This window comes from Thermobia domestica, chromosome 7 (genome assembly GCF_964235325.1).
Source record: "Thermobia domestica chromosome 7, izTheDome1.hap1.1, whole genome shotgun sequence".
Lineage (NCBI taxonomy): Eukaryota > Metazoa > Arthropoda > Insecta > Zygentoma > Lepismatidae > Thermobia > Thermobia domestica.
Window position 1 is genome coordinate 221,370,998 of NC_137460.1, and position 25,590 is coordinate 221,396,587.

At 39.8% G+C, this 25,590-nt stretch overlaps 1 protein-coding gene across 1 annotated transcript; it reads right to left on the minus strand.

Annotated features, from left to right (window-relative positions):
• Positions 1 to 360: 360 nt before the first annotated feature.
• On the minus strand, positions 361 to 9,042 carry LOC145689567 (uncharacterized). The gene is made up of 2 exons (XM_081763745.1): positions 8,145 to 9,042; positions 361 to 644 (listed from the first exon to the last, which is right to left on the minus strand). The coding sequence occupies exons 1-2, from the start codon at positions 9,040 to 9,042 to the stop codon at positions 361 to 363; spliced, it is 1,182 nt and encodes a 393-aa protein (XP_081619871.1).
• Positions 9,043 to 25,590: the final 16,548 nt, after the last annotated feature.

Consider the following 25,590-nt stretch of genomic DNA (forward strand, 5'->3'; position numbering starts at 1 on the left):
TCATTTGCACCAGTGTTAGTCCATCTCATCAAAGGAATAACAATCTCCAAATTTCTTGCCATAAAAGGGAACGAAAATAAAAAAGCATTCATAAACCTGTACTAATTTATAACGTAATAAATCATCAAGAATATGTTTTTAATAATTTTAAAGAATCATCATAACCTCTAATCCAAAACTCCCAATTCAATGACGTCATAACCGGGCCAAGGTACCTCTAGGACTCATTGGCACCAGCGTGCATGGCCCCTGAATAAGCATATGCAAAAAATTCATTAGGTGACGCTATCCCGGTCCAAAGCATCCCTGACTCATTCACTATGGTCCATGAGGCCCCAAATTGGATAACCAAGAGATCGATCAAGTGGGGCCAGTACTGCTCACGTCAATGTTCACCGTACTCACTTCAACCTCCACCATCCTTTTGTAAAGCCCATTCCCTTCGACAAAAACATCGCCATATTCAGCTGAACGTTCTTCGCTTACAAAGGAAACTTCGTTATATTCGTCTCTAGCTTCATCACCATCAAACCAATCTCCTTCATACTCAACCCAACTTTGGTCATGCCTAATTCGACCTTCGCAATACACAAATCCACCTTTTTTATACTCAGCTGGACCGTCACTATCACAGTCTCTTGTGCCTGCGAGAGAACGAATCGAGCCTCAAGTTGATGCAGAAAATAACGGTACATCTACAGAAGCAATGCCATACTCTGCAATTTGTGACATTTTAAGTGACACACAATACACCTAACGTACGTATCTTTCTTTTATTTTCCACACAGAGAAAAGAAAATGAATGCGTAGAGGTGATATCTGATAGTATCTTTTTCAGTTGTATTTTACATAAAAACGTGCTGTACAACTACCTTAGTCCTTTCAACTTCCAACGTTATGTATATATTATACAAGTAAAAATATAAATAAAATTAGTTACCATAATGTTGTCTTTGAGAACTCTGATGATAGCCTCACATGTTTCTATAATAATGCGTCTGGGTTGCAATGGCTGTTCCAACTTTTAAGACCTCGTATGTTTCCGCATACAAGATAACGCAAAGTGGCAAATCACCTCTGCTTGGGAGACACCGTATCCCTCATATTTCTATCCTGTTTTCGAATAAGAGGTGTAACCATTTCCAGTATTTCACCAATTATAATTGAATCCATTCGTAAATAATTTTTATAGTCGACAGTTGATCTTATCTCAAGCTCGGCTATTAAACTTAGACCGTTTCTTGAACCATCATTTCATCCATGTTCTCTTCTTCCTTTTTGGTTTCACGGATCTTTCCGCTTCCAAAGCACAAGCAATGACTATCCCCAAACAAGCTGCTTCAGTGGACATGTTTACGCGATCAAACTCAAAATCGAACTGAAGTTTGTGCAAAAAATTGAACAGTGTGTGGCCAAGTCCTTGCACAAACATGATGTCTGCACATACCGTAAATCATCTATTGACCCCTTTACGCAACTTGACAATTTCGTCACTCTTGAACCGCATAACCGAGCACTAACAATATACTCTCTTTGGAAGAGGTGGCCCATTTTACGCTTCACTGCATAACGAGGAAATAAGAAATATTTTCGTTGAAAAATTCGAAGTAAAATATTCAAACGAGCAAAGAATAGACGCAGTAGGTTATCGCGAACACAAAACGCCTAAGAAACCATGTCTTACAGAGCAGATGTTGCAGAAAATGAGAGAAAGGAAGACGTGGTAACAGGTTGATACAGAAGAGGGCAGAAAGATGTACAGAAAATTAAATAATGAGTTACGGAGAGAAACAGACAGAGCGAGGGAAGAGTTTCACAAAAGAAAATTGTAGCAATACGTTGAAGACTTATATGAGAGTAGGGATAGACTATGTAGTCTAAACGTTGAAGTAGGCGAGGATGATAAATTATTTAGTATGAGATTGAAAAGGCTATATCCGAGATTAGGAATGGAAAGGCAACCGGGATAGATAATATACCAATCCAATTCATTAAAAATATGGGAGACAAGGGAAAGAAAGAATTGTTCTGACTATGCAATGGGATACACGAAAGAGGAGAGTGGCCAAAAGACTACTTGAACACGATCATGATACTAATGGCTAAGAAATCGAACTCAAAGATATGTGAGGATTATAAAACTATTAGTCTAATATCCCATGCAGCTAAAATATTGCTCCGAATACAGAACAGGTTATATGGAAGAACAAATGAAGAAGAGGAGGAGGAGCAGTTCGGGTTCAGAAGGAGCAAGGGCACAAGATATGCTATTGGATTATTAATGGCGATTGGTGAAAGATTTATAGAAAAAGAGAAAGAGGTGTATGTTGTAGTTATTGGTCTACAAAGGGCTTTCGACCTCATGAATTGGCAGTTGTTGTTAGGAGTTCTAAAGAAGATAGGGTAGGAATGGAAAGTTGATGAACCAACAAGTAAGTGTTAGGACAGGGGAAGAACTGACGGAAGAGAGTGCTATTGGAAAGGGAGTTCGACAAGGATGCTGCCTCTCGCCAACACTATTTAATGTCTATCTAGAAGAAATAGTGAAAAAGAGTTTACACGGTGATGACGGCGTTTCGGTAGGAGGTAGAATGATTAGATGCATAAGATATGCAGACGATATGGCGCTTGTTGCAGAATCTGAAAAGGAAATCAATAAAATGTTAGAAAACCTCAGGATGGGCTTTCAAGAATATGGGATGAACATAAATGTTAGAAAGACAAAAGCCATGGTGATTGGAACGAAGAAGTCTGTGTCAAATATAAAATTGAGAGGGGAGAAAATAGAATTACTGAATAGTTTTCGATATCTGGGTAGTATTCTTAGTAATGACGAAGAGCGAACCTAAAATAAAAGCAAGGATAGGAATGGCGAAAGAAGCCTTTAGGAAGAAGAAAAGTCTGTTTTGTGGTACATTGAATAAAGAGTTGAGAAAACACTCATAAAATGCTTTGTGTGGAGTATTGTACTCTATGGGGCAGAAACGTGGACATTACGTAAAAGAGATGAAAACCGACTGGAAGCCTTCGAAATCTGGATATGGAGAAGAATGGAAAGAATTGGCGGAAAACGAATGAGTAGGTGTTAGAAATGGTAGGGGAGAGGAGAACACTTTAGATACTGTTAAGAGGAGGAAGAGAAACTGGATGGGATATTGACTAAGAAGAAATTGTATCACGAAGGAAGTCCTACAGAGTATGGTGGCTGGAAAGAGAGGGGCGAAGGAGACTACAATTAATGAATCGTATAAAAACAGAAAAATCATGGGTGAAGACGAAGAGGTTAGTGGAAGACCGTGAAACATGGAAGCTTCTCAGCTGCTGCAAGTGATCTGCCAGTAAGGGAAGAATATCTATGAAGATGATGTATACTTATTTCATTTCACATTGCTTTTCTAATGCTCTCCACGTAATACAGAGTTTGCCCTAACACCATAACTAAGAGCTATGCGCTACGGTCGACGCTTGACCATTGCAACCGAGATGTTTGACGTTTTCCCACCTCAAGGCGTTTTCATTAAAGTAATAAGCATCGGTAGTAGAAAATCCTTTCGTTTTCATACTTACATACCACATGGAATGCCATGTGATAAGATTGTTGTAAATGGTAATGATTTGATGCTAACCCACCATTAAACGTAATAAAAGTATTAAGACGTAACTTCCAAATGCATGAAATATTTCCAAAGCTAGATCGTCCTCGCGGACTACTGTTTTCCTTTACATTTAGGACCAGCAGTGGCGGTATCAATACTTTCCAAACATTAGACTACAAGTAAACATAAAAAAGGAAATTATGTTACTACACAAAACAACTTCACAAATAGATGACGCCACTTAAGAATTTTTCTTCATATGACCAAAAAAATCAAAATTAAATCTAAATCAGGCATTATAAAGATAAAAGTTGGAATCACATTATACAAATTTAATAAAAGGAATAATAACTTATTATAGTGTTCATAAAATTAGTTGAAAAATTCAAAGAGTTCCAAAATTCCTACGTAAGATACAGGAGAAAGTTACCGTTTGCACAATGATTATCCTGAATTGGGCTTGCCCATTCGGTTCATCAGCAATATGAATTATTATTCTTCGGGCTTAAGAAAATACACACATATAAGAAACTTTTTTAAAACTATTTTTTTTAGTTCTTAGTGCTTAAAAGAAGTTGTGTGTATAATAATTATTTGAAGATGCCAGATATCTTATGCATGGAATAGTAGAACACTAATGTTAACAATTTAGTGCCTCACGAGGAAGCTGACAACTAGGGCAGTGAAAGCGTGAGGGTTGGAAAATTCCTACACATTTAGAAAGTATGTCTTGTGGAATGGATGAAAAATATTTACGTAGAATGTTACTGAACGATAATGTGTTGCATTGAGGTTCTCAATTAAGAAGTAACCCTTTTGAGACTGAAATATTATTTTAAGGTAATAGGTTGTTAAAATATTGAATTTAAAAAAACGGAGAACTTTTAATTATATAAAAAGAGACTTCTTGTGCTCTGTAGTTCAATAATCCTTAGCGTAAAAAGTATTCTGAAGCCCGGCCAGACAATTATTGTTCGACTCAATTCACACAGTCGAAATAATATAAGAGCAAAGAAAATGGGACTTCAAAGTCCCTACGCTCAGTGGTAGAGCGTTCACCTCTGGTGCTAGGGGTCCCGGGTTCGATCCCAGCCTCCGCCAAGTGAACTTTGTGGTGGACAAACACCGTGTGCGTGGGTTTTCTCGGGGTTCTCCCGTTTCCTCCCACTTTCTTCATTCCACCATTTCATTCATTACTCATCATCACCGTCTCCTTTAGCCTAACCGGCATAACCGTAGGACGTAAAACTCAAAGATTTCATTTCATTTCAAAGTCCCTACATCGAAAATGAGTTAAATTTTCCTGCTACTGGCATGTGAGATGGCCTCCTTGATTCCATAAATGTCCATGTTATGAACGTCACTTTGTAATTCTAGTATACGCATTCGTTATAGGATATTGTAATTGTAATTATTGTGAAAAAATAAAATCATTAATCTTTACCAAATTACAGCTCCTAGGTATGTATGCAATGGGCAGTATAGTAATTTGCACCTATATCTTTGTTATTAACTATTTCGATTGTACATTATTGTTGATTTATTTACATTTGAATTTGTTATTTCTTTCATTATGTAATGCATTTAAGAATATTCTTTCAGGTTTGCGAAAGGCATTTTAAACTAACGGACTTCGAACATGAAACGTCTGATTTGGACGAGTGATTAGATAATATAATATCACTTTTGCTCAAGGTTTTTAGATTTAATATATTGCTGTTCCGTCAGGTTAACACAACATTCCTTTGTCTATTCTAAGAAACCACAATACGAACTACTTCTAATTCCAAAATGACACATACAGAAGAATCACACGTCGAAAATGCTTTTGTGGTAAAATGTACTATCAACGAAGAAAATTATCTTCTCTGAATGATATTGAGAAATCTGCATGTGACAATGTACACAGCCCCACAGACGGTGGTATGCATTAAGGTCTCCTGCTAGCAAAACTGCCAGCTCGAGCTGATGGAAGATAGATAGATAGATAGAATAGGGGGGTTAATGGGGACGTCAGCAACGAGGCTATATGTCCCCGTCACGATGAACAGGGTTGCTCAGATTTGTAAAATCAAAATAAGAACATGTTAATAAAAGTGGTCGAGAAACCAAAGCGCTGCTAAATGAGAAAAAGAAAAGCCAAAACTAAAACAGAGAATAAAAGAATAAATAAGATAAAATAGATAACAATAACAATATATAGAAAACAATAAAACATGACAGAAATTTAAAAATTTAGCAGCAATAAAAGAGTACGAACACACTAAAAGAGCTCAGAGAACGTGAGCAACCCCACAAGCTTTAACAAAATCAAGTACCCGGCGAACTACATCACTGTCATCCCCCAAGGCACGGGTAAGAATACAAGGTAGTCGATAACGTTCTCTGAGATCTGAGTATTCAGGACATTCAACGAGAATATGCTGAATACTCAGGGGGACAATACACTCTTCACAGTACGGACGGTCCATGCCACGCAGCAGATAACCATGCGTTAGATGAGAGTGTCCGATACGCAAACGCGCCAGGAGCACTTCATCTCTACGATTCAAGCGGCAAGACGTTCGCCAATTACCTAGAAGGGGCTTAACGGCGTGAAGTTTATTTTCATTTGCCTGGTCCCAAACTACTTGCCAGTGAGTGCGCATCAAGCTGGAAAAATGACAACAAATATCAGAGCACGGAAGGCTATGATCCAAAGCAACTCCATCCAAGGCGGCGTGCTTAGCAGCTGTGTCAGCACGTTCGTTTCCCCGAATGCCGACATGACCCGGCACCCAGCAGACAACGACGACACAACCCTGTAGCTGTAATTGATGGCACCTCACGAGAATGTCCTGAACGAGAGAGTGCGTAGTGAAGACATTCTGTAAGCTAAGAACGACGGACTGTGAGTCGGTGCAGATAAGCACACGACGTAATGAAAGCGTTAAGGCATGGTCCAAGGCAAGTTGAATTGCAGTCAATTCAGCAGTAAACACGGAACACAGGCGATGCAAATGGAATTCTGAGCTGCCCTCGTCGGTGACAAAGGCACAGCCTACAGAATCCCCATCCTTAGAACCGTCCGTAAAGAACACACAAAAATCGGGGTACTGATCTAACAGTGCGGCAAACTCCTGCTGATACACCTGGGAACTAGTCTGCTGTTTGGAATGCAGAAACAAACGTAAATTATAGCGAGGTAGACGAAGCAGCCATGGTGGAATATCACAAAACCGAACCAAGGTAGACGAAGCAGCCATGGTGGAATATCACAAAACCGAACCAAAGTAAGAGAGGGCCACACGAAGTCATCAGCGAGGAAACTCTCACACGCCCGGATGTACCATGGACGTGTAGAACGAGGACGTGCAGCATAGCGCTCGTAATTCCGACCACCACGGACACGTGGTCTACAAGGGTGGTATGGAATACAGCGCACATGTGCAGAATAATTAAGAAGGAGCCTCCTGCGACGATACGCTAGGGAAGGTTCATTGGCTTCAACGTACAGGCTTGCAACGGGACTAGTACGATAGGCGCCAGTAGCAATCCGAATACCCAGGTGATGCACTGTATCAAGTTGGCGCAACAAGGAATCACGAGCAGAGCCATAGGCAATAGAGCCATAGTCTAACTTGGACCGAATTAGACTACGGTACAAGCGAAGCAGAACAGTACGATCAGCACCCCACGTGCGGTGGGAAACGACACGAAGGAGATTCAGAGCACGAACACAAGTATACTTAAGATTACGAATATGTGGTGCCCACGATAAGCGACGGTCAAATACCAGACCCAAGAAACGGACTGTATCAACGAAGGACAAACGGGTGTCACCGAGATACAGGTCCGGGTCAATAATGCAAGTACGCTGCCGGCAGAAGTGAACATATTGGGACTTCTCAGGGGAAAAGCGAAAGCCCGTCTCATTCGACCAGCGAACAAGACGATTGAGAATCAGTTGAAGCTGTCGAGTAATGCCGCGAAGGTGGGTTGAGCGACAGAAAATGACAAGGTCGTCAACATAAAGCAGACCAGACACAGGAGCTTGGATCTGCGAAAGAACGCTGTTGACGGCAACAGCAAACAACGTAACACTAAGGACACTGCCTTGTGGAACACCATTTTCTTGCACAAACCGCTCCGAGAGACTAGATCCCACACGCACTCTAAAAAGGCGCTCGTGAAGAAAATTCCGAATAAATTCTGCCAGATGGCCAAGAAGACCCCAGTCATGTAATTGCCTTAAGATTCCGTAACGCCATGTAGTGTCATACGCCTTTTCTAAATCAAAAACTATAGCTACAAGGTGTTCACCGCTGAGAAAGGCGTCTTGAATTTCAGCTTCAAGATAAGCGAGATTGTCTGTAGTGGACCGGAAACGACGAAATCCACTTTGGAACTTGCTGAAAAATGAATTGGATTCCAAATACCACACCAAGCGCTTGTTGACCATGCGTTCAAACAACTTACAGACGCAGCTCGTAAGAGCAATGGGTCTGTAGCTCCTGGGGCTTGTTGCGACTTTCCCAGGCTTTAGGATTGGAAGAACCAGAGCCTCACGCCAAGCAGGCGGAAAAAACTCCTCAACCCAAAGGCGGTTATACAGCTGCAATAAAGCAAGCTGAGTATTGCGGGAGAGGTTGCGCAACATTTCGTAGGAAATACGGTCAAGCCCTGGGGTAGTATTGGACGATTCACGAAGAGCTGAATCGAATTCAACAAGCGTGAAAGGGGCATTGTAAGCCTCGCTGTTGGCGCTACGGAAGTTTAACGGGTTCCGCTCTAACCGAGTCTTAATATGTGCAAACGCGGGAGGGTAGTGTCCCGACTCAGAGATAGATGCAAAATACTGGCCTAAAGCGTCACATATCTCTGAAGGGTTAGTCTCAAGTACATCATTCACAGATAAAGCAGGGACATTGATAGAAGAATAAGTGCCAGTAAGGGAGCGGACCCGCCGCCACACAGTAGACATGGATGTACGACTATTTATGGACGAAACATAAGTCTTCCAGCTTTGGCGCTTCGAGAGCTTGATAAGACGTCTAGCCCGAGCACGCAGAATGCGAAACTGCTGAAGATTTTCGTCAGTGGGATGACGATTGAAAGCTACAAGAGCATGTCGACGAGCCAGGATAGCCTCACGGATCTCCGCAGACCACCATGGAACACGCCGGCAGGACACTTCGCCACCACATTCTGGAATGGAACCATGAGCAGCAACAAGAACAGTCTGTTCAAAATTCTCTGCAACCGCAGCTACAGGGAGATCATCACGGCAATGAAACTCACTGAGCTCGCTAAATTTATGCCAGTCAGCACGCTTCAGATTAAAGCGGCGGAAAGGTAAGCTAGGTGCTACAGGGAGACCGTCAAGGAACAAAGGAAAGTGATCACTGCCACAAAGATCAGGGTGCACTCTCCATGTCAGTGAAGGCAAAAGTCCAGCACTGCACATGGAGAGGTCGAGACAAAATAGGTACCATGAGCAGTGGAAAATGAGTAGGGCTGCCATCGTTGAGGAGTAGCAAACCACTCTCCTCAAGAAATTCCGTTACTTGACGACCGCGATCGTCAGTACGGACAGAGCCCCACAGGCGGTGGTAAGCGTTAAGGTCTCCGACCAGCAAAACTGGTGGCTCGAGCTGATGGAAAAGCTGAAGGAGATCTGCGGCTGAAAAGGCTTCCGAGTGAGGGATGTACAACGAACAGATACTAAGCGGACGAGAGAAGTAGACTCGCACCGCAACTGCTTGCAGTCGAGAGACAAGGTGAGTCTGCCGAGAATAAAAAGAATCGGAGACGCATAGGACCACGCCGCCAGCAGCGTGACCAACATCTGACTTATCACATCTGTACATAGTGTACCCAGAAAGAAGGAAGGACTGGGTAGGCTTAAAATGGGTTTCTTGCAAGCAGACAACAACTGGCGAGTGGTCGGAGACCAGTTGTTTCAATTCCTCACGGTGACTACAGAAGCCATTCAGGTTCCACTGAAGAAGCGCCATACTGGAAGAAATTAACGTTTAAGGCGAACTTTCCCACGCGGTCCAATCACAGCCCACTCAGTATCCATGAGTTCGTCCTCCACCATATCAGACTTCAGAGAAGCTGCAGGTGGCTTACGAACTGGAGTGAATTTCGGTCTCTTCGGAGAGAGAACCGTGTCGTTCAACCTGCGGATATGCTGACTAAGTTTCAGGCCAGCCGTGTAAGGTGATCGGCGATGGGTTGGAGTACGCCGAAGACCACAACTAACAATGACACGAGGAGTTTTCGGACGTTCGCTCGGCGGTACAGCCGGGGGCTGATGATGTTCGCTCGTTGTTGCAACGGGGGTCTTAAGAAGCTCGCTCATCTTTGTAACTGGGGTCTTCGAATCAGAACTGCGCTTTGGTACCAAGTCCGTTTGGGTGCAAACTTCGACGGTCTGTGTAGCTACAGATTTCTGAGAAATAGCAGCGACAGTAGCGAAGGGAACAGAAAGCGAGGGAGGAAGGCTTTCTTTCAATCGACGCTTCGCATCTGTAGCAGAAATCTTCTCAACTACCATGAGTTCTCGAATACGCTTCTCGCGCTGATAAGCTGGACAATCCCGAGACCAAGCAGAATGCTCTCCCTTGCAGTTAACACAGAAGGCCGCTTTACAGGGTTCCGCACCATGACTAGCCTGGCCACAATTCGCACAAAGAGCAGCACACGCATTACACGACGTGCTGGTGTGCCAAAATGTAGACATTTAAAGCAGCGCAGAGGACTAGGTATGTAGGGCCGAACTTTTAAATGATAGTAACCAGCTTTCACAGACTCCGGAAGCGTGGGCAGACTAAAAGTAAGAATCAGTGACTGAGTAGCGAAAAGTTCACCTGATTTCTTACTTTTGATTCGAGCTACCTCTATAACGTGTTGGTCCGCTAATTCCGACTTGATCTCCTCTTCGGTGGCATTGAGAAGATCCCAACACGATATCACCCCTCGAGAAACGTTCAGTAGACGATGGGGTTCTACTGTCACTTTTACCGGTCCAATAGATTGTAATTTCATTAGTTTTCCAGTTTGCTTCTCGTCTGTCGTTTCCACCAATAAAGTGCCATTTCGTAGTTTCTTTATATCTTTAACCTGTCCGGCTTGATAAGTGATGACTTTATTAATTACAAAAGGGGATAAACCCTTAATAGCACTCGGACGGTTTTCCTCAGTACTGGCACTTTCAACGTCTTTCTCTTTAATTGCAAGATATCGGACAACTGGGGTCGCGACACTTGTCTGTTCCTCAATTTCACTATCATTTTGTTTGGGCTTCTTCCGTGAGGGAGAGCCCGGTTCTGTTTTTTGTGTTTTTGTACCCATAAGAAAAAGATTTTTAGAAACATTTATAAAGGAAAAAAAGGGTGTGAGGTCACACCGGGGCGTTAATGGGGAGAACTAACGCTACCCCCTGGCAATCCTTTCGCCACGCCCTCAAACTTAGGATCAGCGTGGGGCCGACGCGGTCAAGGGGAATGGGCGTGCAACAAAACCATTCCCGTCGACAAAAACGCGTGACCCCGGAAAAAGGAAGAGGGAGAACTAAAGAAAAGAGACCTGGTCAACCAAAAGATAGACCCCCACCAGCCCAGGAAAAACAAAACAAAACAAAAAGGTGCGGATTTTTTTGTATTTTCTAATTGCTTATTTTTTTAATTATTTTATATTTTGCGATTTTTTTTCAAAGACTCAACACCTCGGACAACACAAACACTGGACGTACACAACATTAGGCCGGGTGGGTGCTCGTCCTCCCCAAGTGGAGGAAGACGTCCACTAGACCTTCCTCTTCCCGACTCCCACCAACCACCCGCGAGTCCGGTAGCGGTATTCGCGGCTGAGAGGGCATGCAATTATATGACGATGAGGGGTGAAAAATGAATGACGGATGAAGCCGCCCTCTCAGCTCCACCCCCTCCCCGACGATGACGGTCCGCTACATGGAGGGGGCGAGCTGATGGAAGAGTTGAAGCAGGTCGGCGGCCGTAAAGGCTTCTGAATAAAGGACTATAACGAACAAATGGTCAGCGGGCGAGGGAAATATACTCGCACCGCCACGGCTTGCAGTCGCGATACAATGGGAGTCTGCCGAGAATGAAGAGAATCGGAGATACATATGGCCACGCCGCCAGCAGCGTGATCACCATCGAGCTTATCAGACCGATACATAGTGTACCCAGAAAGAAGGAAAGACTGGGTAGGTTTAAAATGCGTTTCCTGCAAACAGATGAGAACCGGCGAGTGGTCTCAATTAGTTGTGTCAATTCCTCACGTTGACTACCGAAGCCATTCAGGTTCCACTAAAGAAGCGCCATATTGGAAGAGATTAACGTTGAAGGCGAACTTTCCCAGGTGGTCCAATAACAGCCCACTCGAAGTCCATGAGTTCGTCTTCCACTATGTCAGACTTGAGAGAAACTGCAGGTACCTTACGAACTTTTGTTCTCTTTGTAGTGAGAACCGTCTCGTTCACCCGGCGAATATGTTGGGTAAGTTTCAGGCCAGCGATATAAGGTGATCGGAGATTGGCTGCAGTATGCCGAAGACCGTCACTCACATAAACACGTGAGGTTCTGGGAAGTTCGTTTGTCGTGGCAACTGGAGTCTTGGCGTCACAACAATTCTCTGGGACCATCCGCATTGTTCGTGCTCTGGCTAGACGTCTTATCAAACTCTCGAAGTGCCAAAGCTGGACGAATTATGTTTCCTCCATCAACAGTCGCACAGCGATGTCTACTGTGTGGCGTCGGGTCCGCTCTCTTACTGGCACTAATTTTTCTGTTGATGTACCTGCATTATGATGAATTTGCATGGATTTCTTGTGACAGACATTTCCAGGTAGAGTAATTAACCGTTTTGGTGACATTTCCTGGCCGACTCGCTCACCTTATCTTTCATGTGCAGACTTTTTCCTTTGGGGCTACCTGACGCAAGAAATGTTCCGAACACCATGTTCCACCATTTCTGAGTAGAAGGATCGTATCAGAACTACCGTCGGCAATGTCCCAGGGAATACGTTACGCCGAGTTATGGAAACCTTACAACGCCGCCTAGATGAATGTGTTCTGCAGAAGGGGCATCATTTGACAGGAGTTATATTCAAAAAGTAATCCACGCAATGGACAATGACTTACACATTAGTAAATAGCATACCTTTAACTATTGATTGACATAAGAAGAAATAAATAAATTACAATTACTGCTTATGCTGTGTTTTTAATCAACTACTATGAACGCTGGCGCATCCTGTATTTTTTTGCTACTTCATAATAAATTGTATGTCAAGCGTGCGCGGGTAAAAAAGCGTAAGTCAGAAATTGGCCAAATGAGTTGAGTCGATATTTGAGATCCAGAACTAATTCCCAATCTTTGGTTTAAATGGCAAGGGAAAAGGATGTTTCCTGTTTCCACAGCGTTTTCTCGTCACATTTTTTATTCGTCACAAAAAATTACGAATAATTATTCCCACTCGAAAATTTGAAAATAGTTCATTAAGATTTCAAAGAAAATCAGTTACGCTCTGTGTACAGTGGATTATGTTAACAGCTAGCAGAATGCATACTAGGCTGAATTAAAGATACTGATATACTTTAGGAATGTCCAATTAGGGATCGAAAAATGCAACTCATGGTTTTCTGATAGAGAAATGAAAAAAAACACGTTATATTTTCCGCAAAAGAAATTATTTTGTTTGTAGGGTGGTTCATTGAAACTTGGTAGGGTGGTTCATACAAATAATCTACAAGAACTTGCTCAAACTTTATGTTGTAATCCCAAAAACAAATCCTGTTCATACCGAGAATATTTGAAGTGCAAAAGCAAGTCGCTGAATATGACAATTCTAAATCCACAGGAACAGACTTTTTGGTATTGTTGGAACAATAAAAAAGAACGAAGTACAATACGAACGGCACATCCGAAACAATTATAGTACGAGTTACAGAAAAAGAAAAGGAAAGGGATTCGGTGACAGACTTTGCAAGTGCGTTTGAAAACGATATGCTGCATTTTCTTAGACACAATTACAACGTATATCATCAGTATTACTTAGTTAAGACACTTACACAGAAAGAATGTGAACTCTACGTTGATTTCTCTGAGAACTATCAGTGTAAGTGTTCTCAAGAAATACAGCATATGCATGTATTATACCTTATCTTAATATAACATAAATAAAAAAAATGCGATATCCCATGGAAATGATAAATTGTTTTACCTATACGCATTACTGTAAAATTTGCATATATTCGAGTGGCGGTGCGATTTTGGCTTCACATAATGCGATTTGGTATATCTGTTGCATAAATCGGAGGCTTCTAAAATATCATTTTTATCATGATAATGATAAGATATCGTTATGAAATCATTGTAAAATAATTGAAAAACTATCAAGTTCAATACGATCACAAAATCATTTTAAATTTCTTCAAACGTTCCGAATTAAAACCATTTATGTAAAAAGCGGTGCGATTTTGGCTACTCTCCCCTACATTGTCAGATATTTTTATATCTTGTTTACGTATTGTATATATTTTGTTTTTGTTTATTTCACTTTGTGAAATGTATTTTAGTTAAAAGTGAAATTTTCTTCAAATATATTCAGTAAGAAATTGAAATATAATTAATAAAACTTATTAATATTATTCGTAGTATAATTCATAATACTTTGTCACGTACACATGTACATTTTAAGAAATGAAGAGAAAATTAATGTACTTTATTATTTTTCATTGGGTTTCATAACTAATCATTAAATCCATTATCTGTATTACAACTCTTGTTGTTATAAATATAAAAAAAATGTTACATACCTATTTGTCAGACTTTTGTTTACCTTGTGTATCTATTATGCATTTTATTTCGGTTATTTCATTTTATTAAATGTCACTTGTGTATTTTTTTTATTGTTCTCAAGTGTATTAGATGTGAAAGTGAAATACCATAAAGTGAAGTTTTCTGTATTATTTCCGAAGTAATTCATAAGAATTTATCACTTACACTTACATGTTAAGAAACAAAGCAATAGTTATTGAAATCTATGTTTAATTGGGTTTCGCCACTAACCATTACATCAGCTATAGCTAATTTTTTTGTGTGTGTGTGTGTGTGTGTGAATTGTATAAGATATTTTCAGATAAATAACTGATCAGTAGACACACCGAATTCTGGTAGATTTCTATATTTGTAAAGCGTCGTCACTGCTTCAGCCACCATAGCATAATCGTGGAACGTTACTCAAACAAGCCACACACAAAAAATCGTATATGGAGTTGATATAAATATTTACTTCGGTATTAAAATTCTTACAACAGCTGCTGATACCGATATATGTTTTAAACACAAACATTCATTTTAATATTTATGATGCTGACACTAATACTTTAAGTGGATATGTTTATTACCAAAAAGCTCAGTCCTACCAAGCGAACACCGGGATAATAACTTCTGTAAGGCCAGGGCCACTGCTTATCTACATATTTGCTCATATGCTATCACGAGATAGGCTTTACGTGCCCGAAAGCGTAAATAAATAAAATTCCATTCATAACAAAACAACCTTGTTGCGACAACTCATGAAGAACTGTGGTCTGAAACGTGGTTTCTGCAGAACCACGTGCTCACTGCATCACTGTTCTATGCTGCCTTGGGTAGCATTCGCGACCAGGTTTACTCTCAGTCTCATTTCAGAGGCTAAGTCAACTTCTGGCACTTTTGACATAGGTGAAATTTTCAGCTTCACCTATCGGTAATCGAACCCGAGTCGCTAGAATGAATGAATGGAGGATTAATGGAGACGTCGGCTTCGACGCTATATGTCCTCTTCCCGATGAACTTTGTTGCTCACAACCAGTGGCGTATTTAGGATTTTGTTTCGAGGAAGGCTACGTGAATGAGCACTTTTGTGCAAATAACAAATTTATCTCGGGGGGGAAGCTTGACCCCGATAGCCAACCCTAAGTACGCCACTGTTCAGAACTAAAATTAGAAGAACACGCTAAAGCGATTAGAGTTCAATGAACAAAAGAGCTGCTAAATGATAAGTAAAATCAAAAGCAAAAGTAGAGAATAAAAGAATAAATAAGATAAAATACGTAACAATAACAATATAGAGAAAAATAATAAAACGTGAGAAAATATAAAAAAATTAGCAGCAATAAAACAGTAAGAACAAACTGAAAAAGCTCAGAGAGCGTGAGCAACCACAGAAGCATTGATGAACTCGGCTAACTATATCAGGAGCATCCCCCCAAGACACGGGTAAGAATGCAAGGCAGTTTATAACGTTCTCCGAGCTCTGAGTATTCAGGACATTCAACAAGAATGTGCTGAATACTAAGGGAGACAATACACTACTTACAAAACGGACGGTCCTTACCACTCACCAGATAGCTATGCGTTAGATGAGAGTGTCCGATACGCAAACGCACCAGGAGCACTTCATCTCTACGATCGAGGCGTGAAGTTGTTCGCCAATCCCCAAGCATTGGCTTAACTGCGTGAAGTTTATTGTCATATCCCCGGGCTCAAACTGCGCATCAAGCTGGGGAAATGGCCGCAAAGATCAAAACTGAGTAGCCTATGCTCCAGTGCAACACCGGCCAAGGCGGCGTTCTTGGCAGCTGTATCAACACTCGTTTCCCCGAATGCCGACATGACGCAGCACCTAGCAGACAACGACGACACAACCCTGTTGCTGTAACTGATGGCATCTCACAAGAATGCCTTGAGCCAGGACGTGTTTACTGAGGACATTCTGTAGAGTGGAAACCGTGCTCTAAGAATCTGTGAGAACGAGCACACGAAAGCCTCAGATCATGATCCAAGGCAAGTGTAATGGCAGTTAACTCCGCAGTAAAGGCTGAACTTAGGATATGCAATTGAGGGGGTTGGAGCGAAAGTGGTGTAACCCACTAGATAACGATTTATGTTTGTGTGTGTGTTTATCTTTGTGACCTCTAACTCGTGCAGTGACAATTTGAACGTAACCCCAGTATTACTTCATTTTTTGCAGGTTTTCATATAGGCAATAAGCATATGTAACATTTTGTTTGGTGCCGAAATGGAGTAACCCACGATGTTCTTCTTAGTAGTGGATCAGAATATGTTCCTTCTTCTGGTCGCGAGTCCGATGAAAGTGAATATGAGGAGGTAAGTAGTTTCCTTATTTACTAGACTTAAGTTTGAGGTGATTGAGTTGTTTCTGAGTTTAACGTCCCGTTCAGCAGCGAGGCTATATGAGACGTGGACCTACTGATTAACGTGGAATCCGAACCACATGAGCTCCCGCCGGGAATCGAACCCGGGTCTCCCACGCCAAAGGCGCGTACGCTAACCGCTTAGCCACGGAGGGGCTCTAGACTTAAGTTTGAATTACAGTATTTTGCAGATTACGCTGCAATACAAATTGCACAAATTCTTAGCAAAATTTGTCTCGTTTCAGGCTGCGGAAGCAGAATCTCAGATCTCTTCAAAAGTGACACAACAACCTAATCGCTCATCTTCGTCCGTAGTGCCAGCTGCTGCAGCAGAGCAACAGCAGTTAACTAACCCATCGCCAGCATCAACAGGGCGAAAACGGAAGCGAAATCCTGATCAGTGGAAGAAAAATGTGAAGAAATTAAACGGGTGTCATAGTGGAGCCGAAATAGCGAAAAAGGTCGAACTAATTCCCACAAAATTATTTTAGGTTTAAAATGTAATTTAGACCCTTTTATTAACATATTAAAAATATGCCAGGATAAATATGTGTTTAAGGCGCCATTTGAAAAATGGCGGCAAAATTTGATAATAGAAAAAAACTACTATATGAGATATCAAATTGTATTGAAATTTTATGCTAAACACGTATATGACATTGAATTTTGAACAAAAAATATGTTTGAGAATTTGGAGACCAATAACTCTTCAAAACTAGCCTAAAATGACATTTACTTGAACGATCAAAATTAAAATGTTACTGGTACTTGCTTTGCATTCTAATTTCCGATTTTTTATAATATATTTTCAGGTGATGAGATGCAGGTTAGACTGTAAAGGAAGCACAATGGAAGTAGATTAAGAAAATTGCTTTTTGTGCCCTGACATCCTTGGAGATAGTTCTAATTGTGTCACACTAACAGCGAAAGCCTTGACATTTTTTGCACTTTAAATAACCACGCAGTTGACAGTGAGTTCCCTGAAAACCATATACATACTTTAATTAAACTTACAGTTAAAGAGTTGATTTTGAGTTTAACGTCCCATTCAGCAGCGAGGCTATATGAGACGTGGACCTACTTTTTAATGTGGAATCCGAACCACATGAGCTCCCGCCAGGAATCGAACCCGGGCCTCCCACGCCAAAGGCGCGTACGCTAACCGCTTAGCCACGGAGGAGCTCTACAGTTAAGGACTATGTGTAAGAACGCACCATGTAGCCAAAAAGCATGTATAACCAAAAAGTATGACAAGCAAATTTACGAAAGTAATTTTGTTCCATAATCAATAACTCACATGTACAAGTCTGCGCTGATATTGATATTCGTTTCGCGGATATATTTTTAATTGATTTGTGGACGGCTTATTAAATTACGGGTGTTCCTGAAAAATTGAGATTTTTTTATCATTGTTGTAAATACTATTAATCATCGACGTCTTATATTAAAGATTTACTCTATTTTACCTATTTAGAGGAAATAACACCCAGACCAACATTATATTTTCCATCTTCTTTCCTTGCTCTCAAAACCCTATAATAAATATGGAAAGGAAACGTGATTTTATGTGAAGTAGCTTAAGGACATTTTATCTATTTTATTTTTGGAAGTTATATTTTTGTTAGTTACTTACATTTTTGTAAAAATATTCCATAAATTATTTTGTTCAGTACTTAGTAAAATATTTTGTTTCAAACTAGACCGATTATATTTCATTATTTCTCAGTTATCCACAAAGAGCAATTTTTCTTGCAGTTGACAAGCAGTCTTAATTTACTGTATCACATTATAACAGATCTTTTGTCTAATGGATCAGAAATCTTTAAGTTTTACGTCCCACGGTTATGCCGGTTAGGCTAAAGGAGACGGTGATAATGAGAGATGAGTGAAATGGTGGAATGAAGAAAGTGGGAGGAAACAGGAGAACCCCGAGAAAACCCACGAGCACGGTGTTTGTCCACCACAAAGTTCACTTGGCGGGGGCTGGGATCGAACCCGGGACCCCAAGCACCAGAGGTGAACGCTCTACCACTGAGCCACCGCGCCCCCACTAATGGATCAGAGAAATACTCATTTATCTTGACTGTATTATATCAAACGATTTGTAGATCTAGGTACACTGGGAAAAAAGTTATTACACGGACTTTTTTCTATTCAAGCTATTGATTTTATTTTTTTAAAAAAAAGTAAAAAAAATATTTCGCCCTCGGAAAATATGGTACTGTTTCAATCAATTGGTAACATTGTGTTCTTACATAAGTGACATTTTAAGCTAGTTTTAACGTGAATTCTTGTGTCTATCTTTACTTGAAACATTGCTTATGCATTGCAACAAATAGCAGCTGACCGCTTTTTGCCATACAACTGAAAAACAAGTGACTGTTCAACTTACAAAGCTTTCCTAGCTGGAATCACATAGACAATGGCGCCAATTGTCCCTCTAGTGCTAAAAGTAGTAACACTATGGAGTGAACCCTCTCTTGATATTTTCATTTATTCATACGTTTCCGAATTTTGTTCTTAGAGCACACGCACCTCTCTCCTAGATACATATTGGGGTGGAACTGATATTTTGAGAAAACGTAACTCATATAGTACCTAATCACTGGGCCATAGGACCAAACTAATGCGGGTGCACTGATTTTGCATCAAACTCTCTTTTCATGTCACGCCTTTCTTTTTTCATCTTCACTCATGAAATGCCAGCGATTCTGGAAACTAGTCACCCCTTCATACGAATGCACATTTCCTATTATATTTTAATACAATAATGCTAAGTGTATAAAGCCCGATGTCTAGTTACATACATATATAAAAGTACCATTTGAACTATTCTCGTGCATTTAAATTGTTATTATTGTCATGTTCCTGGCATGATTCTTGTTATGGGTATTTTCAGGACAAGCGAAAGCACAAGAAGCCCCACCTACACCCCGGGAAGTGAACAATGAGCCCGTACATAATGAACAGGTTAAGCCAACATTTGTTTCAAACGTACATCCTGACTGGGCAAATAAATTTAAAATTCCGTGGCAAGCAATGACACTTGGATTATTAAATAGTTTGAAACGAGGTGAGAGGCCGAACCCAAAACTTAGAAGACAAGTGGTTAGAGCAGTTGTGAATCATATTCACAAAATATGGAAAAGGCCTCAGGAACGGTATACCGACATCATAGCTCCAAAAATTGTACAAAAATATCCTGATTCATTAGAAGATAAAGTTCAAGGTGTAATTGTTGGAAGCGGATGAGGTTTTCTACAATGGCAACCAATCGTACTAGCATCGTAATGGCCACCAATCGGAAAAAAAAACAGCTGATGATGATGATGAAGCTAACATTTATTATCAAGAAAGAGTATTGACAAATTCGGGAGCATTCATACCAGACATTATGTTGAAATTTCCATCCCTCCTCCAAGTAAATGAATTGTTGAGTCATGTAGAGAAACTTCCTTCCTTCATGTAAGGAATACGTTAGAAAATGGTTTCTCCAACTAGAGGCCACGGAACTAACATTTTTTGAGAGATCAAATGCTGAACGGGTTCCGAAAGCAATGAATGAAATATACACTTACGTTGAAAGTACTGCTGATGACCAAGCACAAATAGCAATATGTAAAGAGATATTCAAGGAGCAGTAATTAACCAGCTGGAAATCTATTTTGGTGGAGATGGATTTCTTTTTAAATTCGTTGAGGTAAGCATCATTCTCATATATATGTTGATTTTAAAATATTTTTTTGTGTTTGAAGAGGAACATAAATGACAACAAATGTGTATTAGGCTACATAGTGATATATACTAATTATTAGTAGTTCATTATACAGGTTCATTATTCATTCTTGCCAGTCTTCAAAGAAAGTGAAGGAACGTTCCCAGGTATGGAAAGAGAGCTAGGTGTTGGTGGTGCTACTGTAACTACGTTATGCTCTAATCTACAGACCGGTACTCAAGTTTATTTCGACCGATTCTTTACATCTATTCTACTACTTGAGAGACTTTTGGAAATGCATGTGTACGGCACTGGTAATATTATGGCAGAAAGACTTCCAAACTCAGTTAAAACCAAAATCATGAACGACAAGGATTTGTTGAAAACAGGGAAAGGAAGTTCTGACGAAGTCGTCAGATCCGATGGACAGGTAGTAGTAGTGAAGTGGATGGATAATAGGTCTGTTATTATGGCATCAATACATGTTCAAGTTTGCAAGCGACGGAGCAAGAAACATAAACAGAAAGTAGATATTCCTATGTCAGCAGTTGTGTCAGAATATAATAGATGTATGGGCGGAGTAGATCTCTGCGATCGAATGATGTCATTTTACAGGATGCAAGGCAGAACCAAGAAATGGACAATTCACACAATTTTGCATTTCTTCGACCTGGCAGCCGTAAATGCATGGTTTGGATACAAAACGGAATGTAAACTGAAGAACCTTTCATCTAAAAAATATTCTAAAGTTTCATGAATTCAAAACGTCTCTGGCTGAGGAGCTTATTTTTGCAGTCCAGGACCAACGTGAGTACAACAATTCCGAAGATGAAAATCCAGCAGGCCAGAGGCGACAATGAACACCGCTCCCCTGTGCAGCATTCAGATATGCAGGTGCACTGCACTTGCCAGAAGCGCTGAAGATCAAAAACTATCCAAAGTGCAGAAATCCTGGATGTAAGCAATTCTTCAGAGTGCGATGTATCCGGTGCAAGGCTTTTTTGTGTTCAACCAGAACGTAATTCGTTTTCAGATTTCACACTAAAATGTGAAAACACATTTAATCAAAGATTCAGTGTGCACACATTTTAGTTAGGTACTGAAACTAAGCAGTTATCATCTCAGTTAGGACTAAGTTAACATTTAACAACTGAAGGTTTATTCACATTTTTTTGCAAAAATATTCGTATATTGTCCACGATGAAAGTTATATTGCACATGCAAATCACTACGGATATTATTAAAACACATGTATGCAAGTACCAAATCAAATGTATTTGTCTAGCATTAAACACTTTTAATAATACTAAAGATCCATAAAAATTCCTATTTTTATTATTACACCCAAAATAGCTAGTGTAAAGATGGCTCTACAGTCGATTCTGCGCATGCGCACAACAACAATTCTTTAAAGTTCAAAAATTATTAATCTTGGTGCCCCAAACATTAATCCATTAACCCTACAACGGACGGGTTGGGTCTCACAGACCCAAGCATATTTAAAAGTACTGCATTTCTGAACGATTTTAAGCTATTGTTAAGTCCTTCTCTATACCTTTCAGGTAATGTCACTAGATGTCAGGAATATGCATATGTTACTTCAGTTGCAATTAGTCTGTGTAAGAGTGAGGATTGAAATTGCTTTCGGTCAGTGAGACCCAACCCGTCCGTTTACGTCAGTCTTGTGGAATAACTGTGAGCTGCGCCAATAATAGGTTTCTTTATGGCATACTGAGTAACGTTTCCCGTAAAAACTTCATATTGTTAACGAGAATAAGAATATAAAGTGCTTATTTGTTGGTGAATGTTTTGGCAGCGTATCTGACCGATTAGACATGGCTGAAGTGCTAAACGATGATCAAATACTACTTGAATTGGAAAGAGAACCTAGTGAATTCGATGACTCAGATGCAGATCCAGATTTCCAGTTGGAGAGTGAACATAATACAGACAGTGAATTAGAAGATTGTGTTGAAGCGGTTCCTGATGATCGTAATTTTTTTTCTACACCTGTGCAAAGGTTGAATGTTGATGATGGTGAAAGTGATGTTGATTCTACGAGGTGTGGTACAGCATCAAAGTATGTTGGACGAGATAAAACAACAAAATGGAACAAAACATTTTATCCCTCGAATTGTCGAACAAGAAGTCATAATATTGTTACTCATTTGCCTGGAGTGAAGGGAGATGCGAGGGAGGCAGATAATCCTTTAAACGCTTGGCTTTTGTTTTTTGATGAAAATTTATTAGATATTGTTGTGACTAGCACGAATACTTTTATTGAAATAGTGAGGCCGCGATACAAAGATGATCCATTTCTGGCAAGAGAGTGTACAAAGGAAGAAATAAAAGCTTTCTTAGGTTTACTCTACCTTGCAGGACTTTTTCATGCTGGACACGCAAATATTGAAGAATTCTGGGACACGTCTGGTTTTGGTATTGAGGCATTTCCAGCTACTATGTCCCTTAGAAGATTTAGATTTCTTTTACGATGTATCCGATTTGATAACGTTAAAACTAGGAATGAAAGGAAATTAGTGGACAAGTTGGCCGCCATTAGAGATATTTTAAATATTTTTACTGATAATTGTAATGCTCATTATACAACAGGAGAATATCTGACAGTGGATGAAATGCTTGTGGCTTTCAGAGGGAAATGCAGTTTCAGAATGTATATTCCTTCTAAGCCATCAAAGTATGGTATAAAAATTTTCATACTGGCCGATTCAAAAACTTTCTATGCAAAAAACTTAGAAGTGTACGTTGGTGAGCAGCCCAAAGGACCATTTAATTGTAGTAATAAGGCCAAGGATGTCGTGCTAAGACTTGTTAACCCCATAAGTGGTACTGGTAGAAATATTACAATGGACAATTGGTTTACCTCGTATCCGCTAATAAAGATCTTGCGAGAGAAGAATCTTACTTTAGTCGGCACAGTGCGTAAAAACAAAAAAGAGATCCCTCCACAATTTCTTCCGGCGAAATCAAGAGAAGTGTATTCTTCTTTATTTGGGTACCAGGAAAATGCAACAATTGTGTCGTATGTTGCGAAGAAAAACAAATCAGTTGTTCTTCTGTCTTCGATGCACCATGATGGAAACATTGATGAGTCCACAGGGGAAGCTAAAAAACCCGAAATTGTGACATTTTATAATGAAACCAAAGGTGGAGTAGATGTGCTGGATGCGATGTGTGCTGAGTACAATGTAGGGAGAGCAACTAAGCCTTGGCCATTATGTTTGTTCTATGCACTGACGAATATCGCTGGAGTTAATGCATATGTCGTTCTGAAAGCAAACAAAGCAATGGATTCTCAGAATTTAACTCGACGTAAGTTTATAAAACAAGTTGCATTGCTTTTAATTAGACCTCATATGGCAACGAGAGCTCAACATGGAAAACTGCCCAGACATATTAGAGAATTGGCCGGAAGGATCAGTGGTACGTCTACTAACATCAGGCAGGCCAGTGAAATCAACAATCAGAACAAAAGAGGACGTTGTTACCAGTGCCCAGACAGCAAAACCAAATACTTTTGCACATATTGTAAAGTGTGGGTATGTTTGAAACACACAAAAATGGTATGTGACAACTGTGCTGAACGTCCAAACTAAAACGCACTATAGACTGAACATTCAAGTTCAAACATTCTGAGACTGAAGTAGCTTAAAGGTAACTGCATACCATCCAGAATATTTTATATATAAATAATAATCGAAAACATTAAGGGATTTTCTAAGAATTTGTAAAATTACCTTTTAATCAATAACTTACAGTTTGCAATTGTTTTGTATAACATTTTAAGAAGAATAAAGGGCCATTATAGTTGTTTGTGCAAAAAAATAAACGAATTTTAACATAGATGTATGTTTATATATAATATTTTGGTGGGGTCCTGTAGACCCAACCCGTCCGCTCGTGTAACTTTTTTTCACCCGTCCGTTCTAGGGTTAAAAACTGAACAAAAAAAAAAAATCCTACTCCTTCATGTAGGTGATTTTCTCTGGGCGTAAGGAGGATTAAAAGTGTATTTTATTTCAACAATACATGCCTTTTTATCATACTCCTACTGATTTATTTACAAGGTTCGTGGGGACCGTCTTACTGTCAACTTAGAAATTTTAAATTTTCAGTAAATATTCACTGACAGAAGACACAAGTTTTCCGCACTATTAGAATTCACAATTCCAATTTTTTTGAAATTTCGCTTTTTTTTTTTATACAACCCTACTCACCATACATACTATATGCATATATTTTCACGATGCTACGTTATCAAAAGACGGATTTTTACAGTACCGAAGTTGAAAATCGGATTGTAAAAGATGAATGAATAAGCTATTCATAAGAAAGAAATGCTGTTTATAGCTGCCTGTTTATCTGACTGTGTTTATGTGGGTTAAAATAGTAAAGGAAAAGTCTCGAAAAAATATCAACTCAAATATTATTATGCAATAATATAGAAGTGAGTTTACTGTGCACCCAGTTAGGGAAATGAGAATATAAACATACAGTGTTTCTTTCAGAAATAATGTTCCGGGTGGTACAGTTAGTATTCTGGGGGAACACTGCTGATACTATTCTATTATAAACATATTATTTATGTGGGTTAAAATAGTAAAGGAAAAGTCTCGAAAAAATATCAACTCAAATATTATTATGCAATAATATAGAAGTGAGTTTACTGTGCACCCAGTTAGGGAAATGAGAATATAAACATACAGTGTTTCTTTCAGAAATAATGTTCCGGGTGGTACAGTTAGTATTCTGGGGGAACACTGCTGATACTATTCAATTATAAACATATTATTTCCGTATGTTCCGGGGGCACTTTCAGTGCTCAGGGGGGCAGTGCCTCCCCAAAAACAGGTCTGCAAGAAACACTGAAAGCATATGATTAATTTTAGTTGTTTTAATTAGGTACAAAAACCGTATTGATGATGCATGTTTTTTTTTTTAAAAAAATCATATTTTATTGTAAACGACCTTCATTTGTATTAACTATTAAATAAGTTTATTAAACATACCAGATGAACTTTCATTTTGGAGCTGGAAGTAATTTGGAAAA

What these genes read in the sequence shown, in the direction of transcription:
- LOC145689567 (XM_081763745.1), bottom strand. Translation starts at nt 9,042, where the DNA reads ATGTGCAGTGCTGGACTTTTGCCTTCACTGACATGGAGAGTGCACCCT. An exon ending in GTTTTTTCCGCCTGCTTGGC is followed by an intron (nt 645 to 8,144) that starts GTGAGGCTCTGG and finishes GTTCTCTCGCAG; the next exon opens with GCACAAGAGACTGTGATAGT.